The following is a 14,198-nucleotide window of genomic DNA, read 5'->3' on the forward strand; positions in this document are numbered from 1 at the left end:
GCTGACGGGGAAAATGGGCCTTTGCTGGGTGAGCTATGAGGAGAACAGAGCTGAGCAAAACCTATCCTGGGCGTTAAGTGTCCAGCATACAGGCTCCTGAGGATACACCCGCATCCCTGCCTCCCAGGGACACGGGAACACGCAGCGAGCAGAATCGCCACGTCAGGGATGACCCAGTCATCCCACCAAACACCATAAACTGTGGCTGCTTCACTGCTGTCTCATTCTGGTTTTAATCAGCTTTAATTTTGTAAAAATAAAGACAGTGATATCATTGGGTGAGATGGTGGAGGCCTATTAAACCCAGCACTGGAAACAAGCAGGAGGATTTAGTTTGAGGCTAGCCTGGGCTACAAGCCTGGGCAAGACCTATCTCAAAAGCAAAAGCTAAAAAAAAAAAAAAAAAAAAAAAAGACAAAAACCAAATGTGTGTATTCTGTAAGTATTTCTCAGGAGGGAGGAGGGTTCTGGGCCAGGGACTCCCAAGGACTTCCTAGGCTTCCCCACTCCCAGGGACCCTGCTGTGCCCACCAGGACCCACAAGGTCATGGAACCCCCACCCAAGGTAGGCACCCACTTCCTCAGACACCCGTTGAAGCCACTAGACCAAAACCCTCCTGTTTTTCTCTCATTTACCAGGCTAGATGAGAAGTCTATGCAAATGCTTTATGTTGGGAAATGCCTGAGATGACTGAAGAACTCCCAGACCTCCCCAGAGCTGGGAGCAGTGGTGCCCTGGGCAGGGGCTGGTAGGCTGCCCTGGCGGAGGGGCAGCTCCAGCTGGTCAATCATTTGCCAGGTGCTGGGGAAGGTGCTGAACACTGAAATAGAAAGGCCCTCAGGAGACCGCCGGGCTGCCTACTGGCCTGAGTGAGGCTGGCCAAGTGAGCGCAGACTTGAGGAAGAGGCAGGTGATTAGCCTGGGGGTGTGATTTGTGGGGTGACCTCCCCTGGCCTTTCTCCTGCAGGAAGCGGGTCGTGCACTAACGCCTTCCCCCTTGCACGCATTGCGAAACCTGTAAATTATTTTAAAATAATTTACTAGATGAAGTTCAATGTTTCCCTTTGGACAGCTGCCCAGTAATATGACTGGTTTTTTGTTTTTAATTCAGATTACAAAGTTTTTCTTTGTCTCTGTCTCTATCTCTCTCCCTTTCTAGTAAGGAGAGAATGTCTCTAAGATAATAAAATAAAATAAAAGACGCTAAGACTTTTATGTATTTACTGAGGCAGGGTCTCTGGTATCCCGAGCTTTCTGAACCTTGACCTCCTGACCCTCCTGCCTCCACCTCCCTAGTGCTGGGTGGGTACCACTATGCCCAATTTATGGGGTGCTGGAGACTGAACCTAAGACTTCATGTAAGCTAGGTTAGCACTCTACCAAGTGAGGTTAGCTATGGCCTGAGCCCAGCTAGAAATAGACCTCAAAGTCTCAGAAACCTGTTCAGCTGTCATAATTTTCTCCTCTTTCTCATGGTGACCATTTGGCCATGAGCATTGGTGGCTTCCTCATGCTGTGTGTGTGTGTGGCCTTCAGGTGACATGTGGCCTCTGAAACACAGGATAAGTGTCAGGTGTCCTCTCCTTCCACCAAGTCAACCCCGGGGCTGTCACCCCTTTTCCTCCCTCCTTCTGTGGGACATGGCAGCCACAGCCAGTGGGCCCTGCCCTGAAGCTGTGGCCCAGGTTAAAGTCAAAATCCTGGTTCTGTCTCGGGTTATCATTTTCAAGTAAACAGCTGCTACACAAACTCTGGACAGCTTTGGCTTCATAGCATTTCCACTCGGGTCACAGCAGGAAGGTAGGATGTTCAGGGAGACTTCAGATTTAACCCAGGAGAGCATTCAGGCGAGTCACCCCTGGGAGGGGAGGTGGATACAAGCGCACAGGAGGGGCACAGGCAGGACACAGCTTCCCCCAGACCTCCAGAGAAAGGGTGTTTTCTCCAGGTATCCCCAGGTGGGACATACCCTCAGGGACGAATGGAGGCGACTCGGGATTGAAAGGCAGCGGAGCCTGGTGGTCAGTGTGTGAGCAGCGTTGTCCTATGGGGGAAAATTGGTCTCTCACTTCTTCTGAAACTAGGCCCTTCTTTGCCCCATACCCCTCTCCCTTCCTTCCTGAAGAGGGGGAAAGGCCCGAAAGCATGGCTGATGTCTCAGGACCAGAGCCAAGTTCGGAGAGAAACAAATGTAGTGTTTCTCAACCCACAAAGGTAGAGCTGTAATTCATGCCATGCTGTAACGACAGCTCTTGGCACACATATGACTCACGCTTCCTTTTCCTTATGAAGCCAAAGGTCTGGTGTTGCGCCTCTGAAGGACTCCATCTTGGTTAAGTCCTAGTCCTGAAGATTTGAGCAGGAGACAGTGATGGCCCTGATTGTAAGTGGAAAAAAAAAGAGGCTTACAAGGGCGGGGACACTTGTCTTGGGGTAAATGAGAAGAGAAAGGGCAAGATACTGGTACCTGCAGGAGGAAGGCCAGTCTCCCTCGTGTCTGCTTCCTGGTTTAGGTGGCTTGTGTAGGGCAGGTCAACCATGCCACTTCCTGATAGCTGAGGACCGCCCCACACGTCACTTCCTGTTTCCTTTGGGATTCAGACTTGGAACTGATGTCATGTCACCTTTCTCACAATGCAGTCTGATCATGTCCATACAAGTCCCAGCTCAAATTCACTTTCTACTTTTTATTTTAGTTCTAGATTTATTGTTTTATTTGTGGGGTGTGTGTGTGTGTGTGTGTGTGTGCACGCACATACATGCAGGTCCCTAAGGAGGCCAGAAGAGGGCGTCTAGTTATAGTTACTGGCAGTACGAGCGGCCTGCCGTGGGTGCTGGTATCCTTTTGGAGCAGCAGCTACTCTGATCTGCTGAGCCAACTCTTCAGTCCGCTTTCTCCCGTTCTTTTTTTTTTTTTTAATCAAATCAACCATTTTATTGTCAGGTACACGCTTTGTAGAAAAGTGTGGAGACCGGCTCAGGGCTGTGGAAAAGGACAGGGTTTGTGCACGTTCTCTTTACAGACGTTGTGGGCCCCCACTTCAGGCACAGCAGCGGCACTTGTGTGAAGCCCCTTTGCAGATGCAGCCCTGGGGGCACTGGCACAGCCCTGGGGGCACTGGCACAGCCCTGGGGGCAGCAGGAGCAGCAGCTTTTCTTGCAGGAGGTGCATTTGTAGTCTTTGCACTTGCAGGAGCCAGCAGAGGAGCAGCTTCCATCTGTGGCACAGGAGCAGTTGGGGTCCATGGTGGGTGGAGGCGGCAGAGGAAGACCGAGGAGAGACTGGCTAGGGCGGGCAGCTTCCTTGAGGTCCAGCCTCCTGCCTGGGTGGCTGGCAGGGAGGCATTAGGATTCACTCTTAAGAGGGACTATGGCATGTTTTTGTCTATACCAGAGTGTTTCTGGCTAAATACTAATCTTATAATTTTCCAAGGAGTGTTTGTTTTATTTTATCTTATGTATTTCAGGCTGGCCTTGAACTTTTTGTGTAATCATGGGTGCTCTTTTTTTTTTTTTTTAAATCTGTTTTATGAGCATTTTGCGTTTTGTCTGCATGTTTGTATGAGTGCCTGGTGCCCAGCTGGGGCTTGGACCACAAGCCTCATGCTTGCTAGGCAAGCACTTTAGTGGGTGAGAAGGTTACATTCTCAACCCAAGGCCAGAGACCAACTCAGGACTTCCACCCCCTTAATTTTTTATTTTTGAGAAATTTACTGTTGTACACACAGCTCTAATTATTTTGAGTTCCTCATATCACAAGCTACTGATTATGAGGTAAGGCCCGTCCCCACTGACCTTCAAGCTGCTTTTATCTGACTCGCTACTTCCTATTGCCAGGTCCGATGCCAGGTTTATGCTTGACACAAGTTAGCACCACTGGGAATGAGGAAACATCAACTGAGCAACTGCCTCCAAAAGATCTGTGAGGCATTTTTGTGAAAATTGGTGATCAACGGGCGAGGGCCCAGGCTGTTGTGGGTGGTGCTCTCTCTAGTGGGTTCTACAAGAAAGCAGCTGAGCAAGCCATGAGGAGCAAGCCAGAAAGCAGCACCCTCCACGGCCCCTGCCTCAGCTCCTGCATCTTGGTTCCTGCCCTGCTGGAGTTCCTGTCCAGGCTTCCTTCAGGGAGGGACTACTGTGTGAAAGGGTAAGCAGAATGACCCTGTCATGCCCATATTGCTTTTGCTCACAGTGCTGTGTTACAGCCATAGAAGCCCTTACTAGGACACCAGGAGCTCTCTTGAGGCCTCACAGACAGAGCAGATCCGTAGGTGCAATTGGCTGAGGAAACAAAAGAGCTCCCTTGGCTCATGCCCAGGCTCGGGGAGCCTCCTGAGGGTCTGGGGAGCCCTGCAGAGTCAGGACGAAGCACAGCACTGCAGTGGAAGTGTGATGATGAACTCTGTCCGCTTGCCCCGCTCCAGAACAGTAGTTCTTATCCTGCGGGCCCGGACCCTTGGTGGGCTGCACAGCTGACATCTACATTAGAATTCACAACAACAGCAGAACTGCAGTTAGGAAGTACGCCTGCTGCCTCATCGCCTGCTGCCTCATCGCCTGCTGCCTCATCGCCTGCTGCCGCTGTGGGCTGAGCCCTCAGACTGCAGCCACAATCAGCCCTATTCCCTTTGAGTTGCATCTTAACAGACAGCTTGTTTGTTTTTCACTTCTGAGACAGTCTCCTGCAGCCACAATCAACCCTATTCCCTTTGCGTTGCATCTTAACAGACAGCTTGTTTGTTTTTCACTTCTGAGACACGGTCTCCTGCAGCCAGACTTGACCTGGCTGTGTAGCCAAGGATGGCTTTGAACTTCTGATCTTCCAGTCTCCACTTCTTAATTTCTGTGGCAGCAGCTACACCTCCACACCCAGTTTTTCTTTCTTTCTTTCTTTCTTTCTTTCTTTCTTTCTTTCTTTCTTTCTTTCTTTTCTTTTCTTTTTTCTTTTCTTTTTCTTTTTCTTTTTGTGGTGCTGGGATCAAACCCAGGGCCTTGTGCATGTTAGGCGAGCACTCAACCAATTAAACTTTGTCCTCAGTCACTGACAGGTGTTATTAAAAAGCAACCGAGGCAGGGGTTCTGAGGGCCCTTGGGGTCTAGGTCTAGGACTTCGGTTGTGACCCCACTTTCCTTTTGGGTCTTCATTCTCACCCTGGGTGGTCATGGGCTGGGGTCTCCCCAGGCTGAGCCTCCGCCTGTCCCAATGCAGCTCTCCTATGCTGGGGGACTCTCATGCTCAGCCCCTGGGTGGGAGTTTCTCTGCTCTGAAAGCCACAGACAGATGCCGAGACAAAGCGAGGACAAGAGACCAGATCCAGGCTGCCTGGGCTGGGAGGGAGGTTGGGAAGACATTATTCAGCTTTCTGGTCCTGTAACTGAAGCCAGAGAGGACAGTAGGGCTCTCACAGCAGTCAAGCCCCCACTTTCTGGGATTTTTTTTCACTAGGTAAAGGGGTCTCATAGGGAAGTCTCCCCTTCTCTGAGAAGAATGGGAGGGGCACGGGGGAAGAAGAGGGGAGGGGAGGGGGCACAGGGGAAGAGGAAGGGAGGGGAGAGGGAACGGGGGAAGAGGAGGGGAGGGGGCACAGGGGAAGAGGAGGGGAGGGGAGGGGGCACAGGGGAAGAGGAAGTGAGGTGAGGGGGGCACAAGGGAAAAGGAGGGGAGGGGAAACAGGAAGAGGAGGTGAGGGGGGCAATGGGAGGAGAGGAGAGGGGAACTTTCTATCTGGATGTAAAGTAAATAAATACATTAATTTATGAATAAATTAATGAGCTCCCCCCCAGCCTGCTGTCATGGCAACCAGGACTGTTCACCCAGAAAAGCATCTAGCAAATTCAGCTAATTTCTGGGGCCAAGCACTCCTGACTGACCTTCTTGCCAATGTACGGAAAGTGGAAGCACCAAATTCTTCCCTTTTTAGCTCACTGCAGTGGGAGCTGTTGGGCCAGCCGACTGCTCAGTGGGCAGAGGTGTTTGGAAAGGCCTAATGACCTGAGTTTGATGGCAGGTCCCACAAGGTGGCAGAAGAGTCCAGACTCTGTCCTCAGCTGTGCTCACTCTCTGTCTCTCTCACACATATACAATGTATATTATATATGTAATGGAACATTGTATATTATATGTAATATATTTTACACTATCTATTACTATTTCTATTGTCCTAGGAGCAGTTTGCAGGGAGACAGCAACACCTCTTTGCTTTGTGCTTTGTCTTTCTTCTGTTTTCGCCTCTGGATTTACAGGGGCTTCTTGGGGCCACAGCAGTCGGCTTTCTAGATGTTCCCATCATGCACTGGTGGACGTTAGGGACTCAGTATAAGGCTCAGGGGTCCTCGTCATTACTTTGGCTGCACAAGCAGGGTACTCCAGCTTTCTAGGGCTGACTTTTCCGCACCCGAACATGCAGCAGGAACTACGGCTGCCCACCTCGCAGACCCTCCCCCAAGCTGCTTGTTCCTGCGTCACAAAACAAGCCCATGGACTAGCTTCCAGTCACTCTTTATTGCGCTCGTATTAAACCTCCCGCAAAAATACATAGAATAAATACAAAAACAGCACTTTTCAGAAGTCTTTGCCTCGAAGAGCGCCCTCCTTTCTGTGTTTCGGGCTCACTCCCCCACATTCACGTGGGTCCCCGCAGCCTTCCTGCAGGGAAGTCATCAGTCATCAGTCCCTTAGGGCCCAGCAGCCCTGGCAGAGGCCTAGGGAAGAAACTCACACATAGTCATTCAACCTGTACCCACTGTGCGAGGCTGAGGTCACGGAGGGGGCACGGTTGTCCTTGTAAGCTGCTGGTGGGCAGTAGGCGGGGGCGGTGGCTGTGGTGGCAGCCCCTGCCCTGGACTGGGCCTGGTAGGGTCTGTAGGGGCCCTCGTCCTGGCAGGACAAGCAGAGCAGGGTGCCCCCGATGAGAGACAGGGACGAGGAGATGAAGCCCAGATACAGGGCCTGGCCGATCTCAAACTTCATGCCGCTGGGCAGCAGCGGGTTGTAGAAATTCTGCACCACGTCGTTCGTGGTCCAGGACACGGCCACCATGCACAGCAGGCCGGCCAGCAGGAAGAGCACGCCCCCCAGCACCGCGAAGGTGGTCTTGGCGGGTGTGCCCTTGGCACAGCGCGTGCACTTCATGCCCACTACGGCGCAGGCGCAGGCCAGGCCCGACAGCAGGCAGGAGATGACCATGAGTGCGCGGGCCGCCTGCAGGTCCCGGGGCAGCGCCAGCAGTGAGCGGTAGATCTGGCACTGGTAGATGCCTGTGCTGTGCCACACACACTCCATCCACAGCCCCTTGAGGTAGGACACAGCCGTCAGGATGTTGGTGCCCACGTGGGCGGTCCTCCGCCAGTGCGGCAGGATGGTGGTGATGAGCGTTCCCACCATGCCCAGGAAGCTAAGCAGGAAGCCCAGGAGCTGGACCGCTGTGCTGGCCATGGCCAAGGGCCCCACTAGCTGCGCCAGGCAGTGCCCGGTCCCCAGGGGTGGATCTGGTCCTTAGGTGCCCACAGGAGGCCTAATAAAGCCGAGGAGGAGAGGGAGGGGAAGAAAAGGGAACTGGGTTAAATATTATCTCGATGCATTTATTTCTGTCACCGAAACACTTTTCCATAGGCAGTTGGTGTAATTAACATATCCTGGAAAAAAAAAAAAAGGTTTGGGGACTTGACAGCGTGGAAGGACAGAGCTGGAAGAGATGGATTCAGGTCCCAGCAGCCTGTGCTCCCTGGAGACCCAGGGAACTGCACTCCAGAGCACCCATTCTCCTGGGACCTACTCATGGAGAGCACAGGAAGAAGTTCTGCCTGATGTCTACCTTCAGGTTTCTCTGCTACACCTTCCTTCTGTGTGGTCAATAATCAGTAACCACACATGTCGCCCACACACCTTGGGCGACATGCTAAGGCGTGCGCCAGTATGACTAAGAGCACGGCCTTGGGTGCTGTGTCTGCAAGGGAGCACGGCCTTGGGTGCTGTGTCCGAAAGGAGGTGACTTTCTCAGGCACCCAGAAACAGGTCAGAGGCTGCCAAGGTGGGGGACTCCCCCAAGCAAATCAGGACAGTCCCCAGTTGCTCTCTGTTGCCCAGGGTCTGCAGAGTGGAAGATCCGGGCGGACCTGGTCGTCCTGGCTGTCCCCTGACCTGAATTCTACGGCTTCTCTGAGCCTTCCTTGTCAAGGTTACCCATTAAAAAGTGTAGGACAGCGTGCCTGCCTGAGCCCCACGAGGCTTGGGGAGTGGACGGGTCTGGGGAGGTCTAGGTGTATTTATGGAAAGCAAGGAGGGCTAAGTTTAGAAATCATTAGGGTTTGCTATTTTTAACTGAAGGATTTTCTAATTTAAGAAGTGTTCGAGAGCCTCCCCCGCCCACAGCGAGAGCGGCAGCTGGCAACTGGCAACTGGCATCACGCAATTCTTCCAGGGTTTGCAGTTCATTCAGCAGAAAACCTGTTAACAGAGTGAATGCGTCTCCATGGAAACCGCCTCTCCTCCCGCCATGCTGCGCCAGGCTCCACCCTGCACTGCTGTTGGCGAGGGAAGGCCCTGCCTCGTGCTGGGCTTTATGGCACTGGGCTGGACTGGCCCCCAGGGCTGACTTTGGCGTGCCCCGTGGGCTACTGTTTACCCCGCAGGCACGCGTACAGCTGTGGAAACATTTGCTAGCGAGATGAGGGTCCAAGACAAACGTTCTGAAGGCCCTCAGCGGGTCAGGTGGGCAGGGCAGCATCTCTCTCTCTCTCTCTCTCTCTCTCTCTCTCTCTGTGTGTGTGTGTGTGTGTGTTAGGGGTGACTGCCCTGTACCTTGGGGAAGCCTTTGCCATTCAGCTTCTCACTTGGTGGGTGAGGATCACAGACAGGTAATTACCCAGCCAGAACTAAACGACATGGCAGAGCCTACTCTGCTCATTCAGGACAAGCCGGACATGTCCTCCCCCAGCTCACACAGAAATGACACGTAGCTTCACTCCAGCTCGGTACACAAGTGAAGAAAAGAAAGAAAGAAAATCCCGGGGTGTAAGAGCTGCAGATAAGTCAGTAAGTTGCAGCAAGAGCCTGCACGGGGGAGACCAGGCAGCTGCCTGGACAGCTGGACTTCTGAGCCTTTTCCCGGAGGCGTCATAGCACTGCTTAAATTCTTTACAAACACAGATCAGGACTGGCAAGCTGGCGCAGTGCCTGAAGGTGTTTGCTGCAAGCCAGAGGGCCCTGAGTTCAATCCCTGGGATCTAAGTGGTAGAAGGACAGCACCGGCTCCTGTGTCTGCATGCCCCCCATACATGCACAGACACACATGCATAACACTAACTTAATAAATAATTTAGAAATGCAGATCAGCATCTAAGGATGAATTAACTGGTTAAGTTTGAAAAAAAACTTAGTGTTTTTATAGCAGGTTTTTCCTAGTTGCATAGGTTTGTGGGTTATTTTTCATTTTTAGAAAACCTGCCTTACAAGAAAAAAGTATAAGAACAAAAAAAAACTGAACGAAAAGTGTACATTCCACAGATCAATACATTAAATAATGTATCAATGCCATTAAAGAATGACAATGGCTTTTTTTTAAGGGGGGAGGTTTTCTCAAGAGGATGCCATGGAATGAAGTGCACCCCACCCCCCAACTCCCAGGGCCGCAGAGTGTCACCTTCTTTGGAAACAGGGCGATCGCACCCGTGGATGGGACACACTGGGGAAGGCTGTACCCATAAACTAGCAAGAATAGTGTCTTTATGAGACGATGAAGACGATGGCAACGGTGTGACCACTGAGGCAGAGGCCCGGAGTGTCCCGGGTCCAGCAACCACCAGAAGCTTGGAGAGAGTCTTGGGGACAGGCCATCCCTCAGCCCTCAGGAGGCGGGGAGCCTCCCCCCCAGCCCTGTCTACTTAGAGAGAACCACACTCAAATCGGAATACAAGAGGGAGGGTCCTCCAGAGCTGAGAGCTGGTGGCTCCGTGCCTGTCACTGGAATATACAATGCAGTGTCTACCTTCAGGTCCCCAAATGCAGAAGACAGAGAATGAGGTGAGCAACCTGGAAAGTCCCCTGTCGCCATGAAGTTCAAAGGCTCTGTCTAAGCAGTGCACACAGGGATCAAAGGACTGGGCCTCGGTATGAGAAAGAAAGAAAGAAGAAAGAAGAAAGAAAGAAAGAAAGAAAGAAAGAAAGAAAGAAAGAAAGAAAGAAAGAAAGAAAGAAAAAGGAAGGAAGGAAGGAAGAAAGAAAGAAAGGAAGAAAGAAAGAAGAATTAACGCAACCCATGAAGCCTTTGAGACTAAGGTCTGTGTTCAGCTTGCTACCTGCGCCCAACAACTGGCTGACCTTCGCAGCTTGCTTGCCTGCTTTCTTTTCTCCTTTCTTTTTAAAAAATTACTTATTTATTATGTGTCTGTATGTGTGCCTGCACTGCGTGTGTGCGTGTGTGCGTGTGTGCGTGTGTGTGTGTGTGTGTGTGTGTGTGTGTGTGTGCACGCACATGCACGCATGTGTTGCCCCTGGAGGTCAGAGGGGGTCGGATGCCTCGGAACTGAAGTTAGAGCTGTGAGCTCCCTGGTGTGGGGACCAGAATCATCTACAAGAACAGTAGGTTCCCTTAACCAGCAACACCGTCTTTCCAGCGCCCGGCTCCCTCTCCACAGTGTCTGAATTACAGTCAGTTTTTCTTAAATTAACATGTATTGGTTTCATAGATCATAAAAACCCAAATTCGGGGTGTGGGCCAGGTGTGGCTCCGGTGGCCCAGCAGCTGCCCAGGCTTTACCTTGGAAAAGGAATAGAGAGCAGTGGAGCCCCCGTTAGTTAGGACCTAGATCAAGCCGGACAGACAGATGGGGGGAGAGGGGGAGGGGGAAGAGGAAACCCCAGAGCAAGCCACAGGACTCTGTCACAGCCGGCCTGGGAATTTTGTGAACCTCTGAAAGTTACTCATCTGAACGCTGAACCACATCTGGCGTGGTTACAGATGCGGTGCTACAGAAATGTACGGATGCACCGATGCTAAATAAAACATTGTGGAAATTGTTCCAAGGTGATTCTCAGCAGGCGTCTCTTGCACCCAGGTGTTCAAAAGCTGCCAGTTGCTAAGGCGAAAGCTCCCGGTGTGCTCGGGGCTCGGCCTGCTCCTGCCGCCTCCGCTCATGGTGCGTTTGGCTACTCTCATTTATGGGTGGGAAAACTGAGGTCTGACGTGATCAGGTGACCGGGCTGATCAGGGGCGAGAAATGTGACCCCCAGGATGAGAGGCACTGGGACTGGAAGAGCCCGGAGTGACCGGGCAGGTCCTCGGAGGCTGACTGATGTAACCCAGGGTGTAGGGTGCTTTCCCAGCATGCACTGGGCCCTGGACTTGATCCCTAGAGTCCCACAAGTGGTGCCCACCTGCAATGCCCAAACTCAGGAAGTAGAGGCAGGAGAATCAAAGTTCAAGGACATCTTTGGTTAAAAATCAAGTTGAAGGCCAGCCTGGACAATAGAGGGTACCCTGGCCCCATTCCAAGCAGAGCTCATTGCAGGTGAGAACTCAGACGCTCGTTCATAAATTATTGGGAGTCTCAAGCTGGCAGTAGGTACCGGCAGTGTTCACAGGGGTGGCTGGCTCCCCGGAACAGGCCACATGGGTCAGGCAGGCAGCCTGCCTCTGAGGGTGGACCCAGGAACTGGCCATTGGGTTTTTCCCCTATTAAACAGACGGGGGCATCTGGGAGTTTGAAAGAAGCAGAAGTCTCTCTTGCAGTGTTCTGTGGTATAAAAAATGGTTTTATGTGCTTATTTTTCCTTAAGTGTAACCTGGATACCTCTGCCAATATAGTCCAAGGAGGAGCCTTTCAAAAACGAAGGTGTTGTGGTCTCTTATGCCCAAAGCGGTGGAAACAGACCTGGGGCTCCTACTCATAGTTTTTGTATCTCTCTTGTCACAGAGAAACTATGGGGTCCGCATTTTGGCCCACCCATTGGGAGTGAAGCTACAGCCCCAAATTCTCTCTTCCTTTCTTTTATGGTCACTCAACGGGCTGCAGCCTCCATGAAAAGGCCCTGGCAGAAGTCTTACTTGCTGTTGGCTGATCCGCCTGGAAGCTCATGGGCTGGCAGCCACACGCCCTGCAAACACCATGCAGCCTTACAGCCTGTATGAGACATTCGCAGATCAAGCAGAAGGAGAAATGCTTGGGTTAAAAGCTCCAAGAATCACTCCTGAGCTGGCAAGGCCTACTGCCTGCATCTCAAGACGGTGTTGGGACAGCTCGACTTTATACTTCTGTACTACAGGAAAGCTTTCCGATGTGGGCAAGAAAACAATTAAAAAAATCCATGGACGTTTAATTTCATTGATTTTTATCTATACACATACACAAAGATGCACACACACCCCCACCATGAGCTGGGGCTGGGGAGATAGCTTAGAGGAACAGAAACACTAGCTGTATAAGCCTGAGGGCCAAGCTGGATGCTTGGCCCACACTAAAATCTGGATTCGGTGTCCTGCCTCTGCAATCCCAGGACTTTTATGGCAGAGTGGGAGGGGAGCGCGGGAGGCCCCTCACCTCGCCAGCGGCAATGCACAGAGCAGCATCAGAATCAAGACAGCCTCAGCCTCAACAGGGTGAAAGGAAGAAGTAGCTTCTGAAAGCCGTCCTCTGACCCCACGTGCACGCCCTGCCCCAGTCAACAAATACTGCAAAACATGGAACCAGAAATACTTACTAGTAATTGTGACAGTTACTATTGTCAGCTTGACTGGACCAGAACCAACACTGGAAAGAAAACTCTGGATAATTCTTCTGGGGAGTTTCTAGGTTAGCTGAGGGAGGAGGATTCACAGTGGGCATTGGGAACACTGTTCCAGGGATTGGGAGCACTGACTGAGGAGAAAGGCATCCGGGAGCCAGCATTCATCTCTCTCTCCTGACTATGGAGTGTCCATCTGCCTCGAGTTCCTGCTGAAATGCCTTTCTGCCTCAAACTTCAAACCTTTCTTTTCCTTCAGTTGCTTTTGACATGGTGACTGGAAAAGTCACCAGGATGTTAGTATTTTCATGACACCCAAAGATTATTTTTCTTCCCCTGTGTAGTTTTCTCTGCAGACACCTCATGAGGCATAGATCCCATTGCACAGATAAGTAAAATACAGTTTGCTTCCGAGATTGCTGGATCACAGCGATCCAGATAAGGACAGAGGCCTCCCTGCCCTCACCCTGAGTAATTGTAGGCGACTTGCTCAGCCTCCAGTGACTCACATCCCCTGAGCTGTGGAGCAGCTGCTGAGATAATACACTAAGACCTGAAAGCCCAGCAGATGCGGGGAGCACGAGGCTGAGGAGGTGGACCAGGGAACCAACATTGAGAGGCACAGGAAGCATGGAGCTCTCATGCCACCCCAGGCCCAGGGAGAGACCTTGCCAAAATCAGAGCTAAACCCAGGACAAAAAGGATATAGCTTTTCAAAAGTGTAAGAGTTAAGCCTCTTGATGGGAATTAAAAGGCAGAACCCCAAATATCTCCAAGGTTTGCAGAGCCTCTCAAGATGCTAACTGTGATTCCCTTTCCACTTTGCCCATCTGTTCTGGGAAGACCATGATTGCTGCTGAAAATGTGGGATTCAAGGTTGTTGAGGATTTCATATAAAATCCCACAGGATTTCTCTCCTTTAGACCATTTGTTTTAACCCTTATTACGAGAGAGGCAGGGCTGGAGAAATGGCTCAGCAGTTAGGAGCACTGCCTGCTCCTCTAGAGGACTCAGGTTCAATTCCGAGCACCTCCATGGCAGCTCACAACTGTCTAAAACTCCAGGGCCAGGAGAGCCATGGCACCAGACACGCAAGTGGTGCGTGCTCTCTATCACACACACACACACACACACACACACACACACACACACACACTCACACTCATGTGCGCACATGCAGTCAGAGTACCCATACACATAGAATAAAATAAACAAATCTTTAGAGAGAGAGTGAAAAGAATGGAGAGACGGCTCAGCCAGTAAAGGAGGACCCAAGTTTGATGCCCAGAACTCACATTAAAGGGCAGGCGTGGTGGCCAGAGCACTGGGGAAGGGGTGGGTCCCTGGGCTTTCTAGTCAGGCAGCCTAGACTAACTGGTGAGCTCCAGTCCAATGAGAGACCCTGCCTCAAACAATAAGGTGGGAATACTCCTGGCCTCCCCCAGACAATAAGGTGGGAATATTCCTGGCCTCCCC

General features: G+C 51.6%; 1 protein-coding gene and 1 pseudogene across 1 annotated transcript in view; both read right to left on the minus strand.

Moving 5' to 3' along the window:
- Positions 1–3,042: 3,042 nt before the first annotated feature.
- LOC129682549 (metallothionein-2-like) lies at positions 3,043–3,247 on the minus strand (annotated as a pseudogene).
- Positions 3,248–6,493: 3,246 nt separating this feature from the next.
- Cldn14 (claudin 14) overlaps positions 6,494–14,198 on the minus strand; it is a 23,430-nt gene continuing 15,725 nt past the window's right edge. Inside the window, exon 2 of the mRNA XM_055614890.1 lies at positions 6,494–7,515. Within this exon, the coding sequence (XP_055470865.1) occupies positions 6,717–7,436 (720 nt within the window). The 5' untranslated portion in view covers positions 7,437–7,515 and the 3' untranslated portion in view covers positions 6,494–6,716. The remainder of the gene's footprint in view (positions 7,516–14,198) is intronic.

The sequence above is a fragment of the Psammomys obesus genome, unplaced genomic scaffold (assembly GCF_907164565.1).
Source record: "Psammomys obesus unplaced genomic scaffold, mPsaObe1.curated_primary_1811, whole genome shotgun sequence".
Taxonomy (NCBI): domain Eukaryota; kingdom Metazoa; phylum Chordata; class Mammalia; order Rodentia; family Muridae; genus Psammomys; species Psammomys obesus.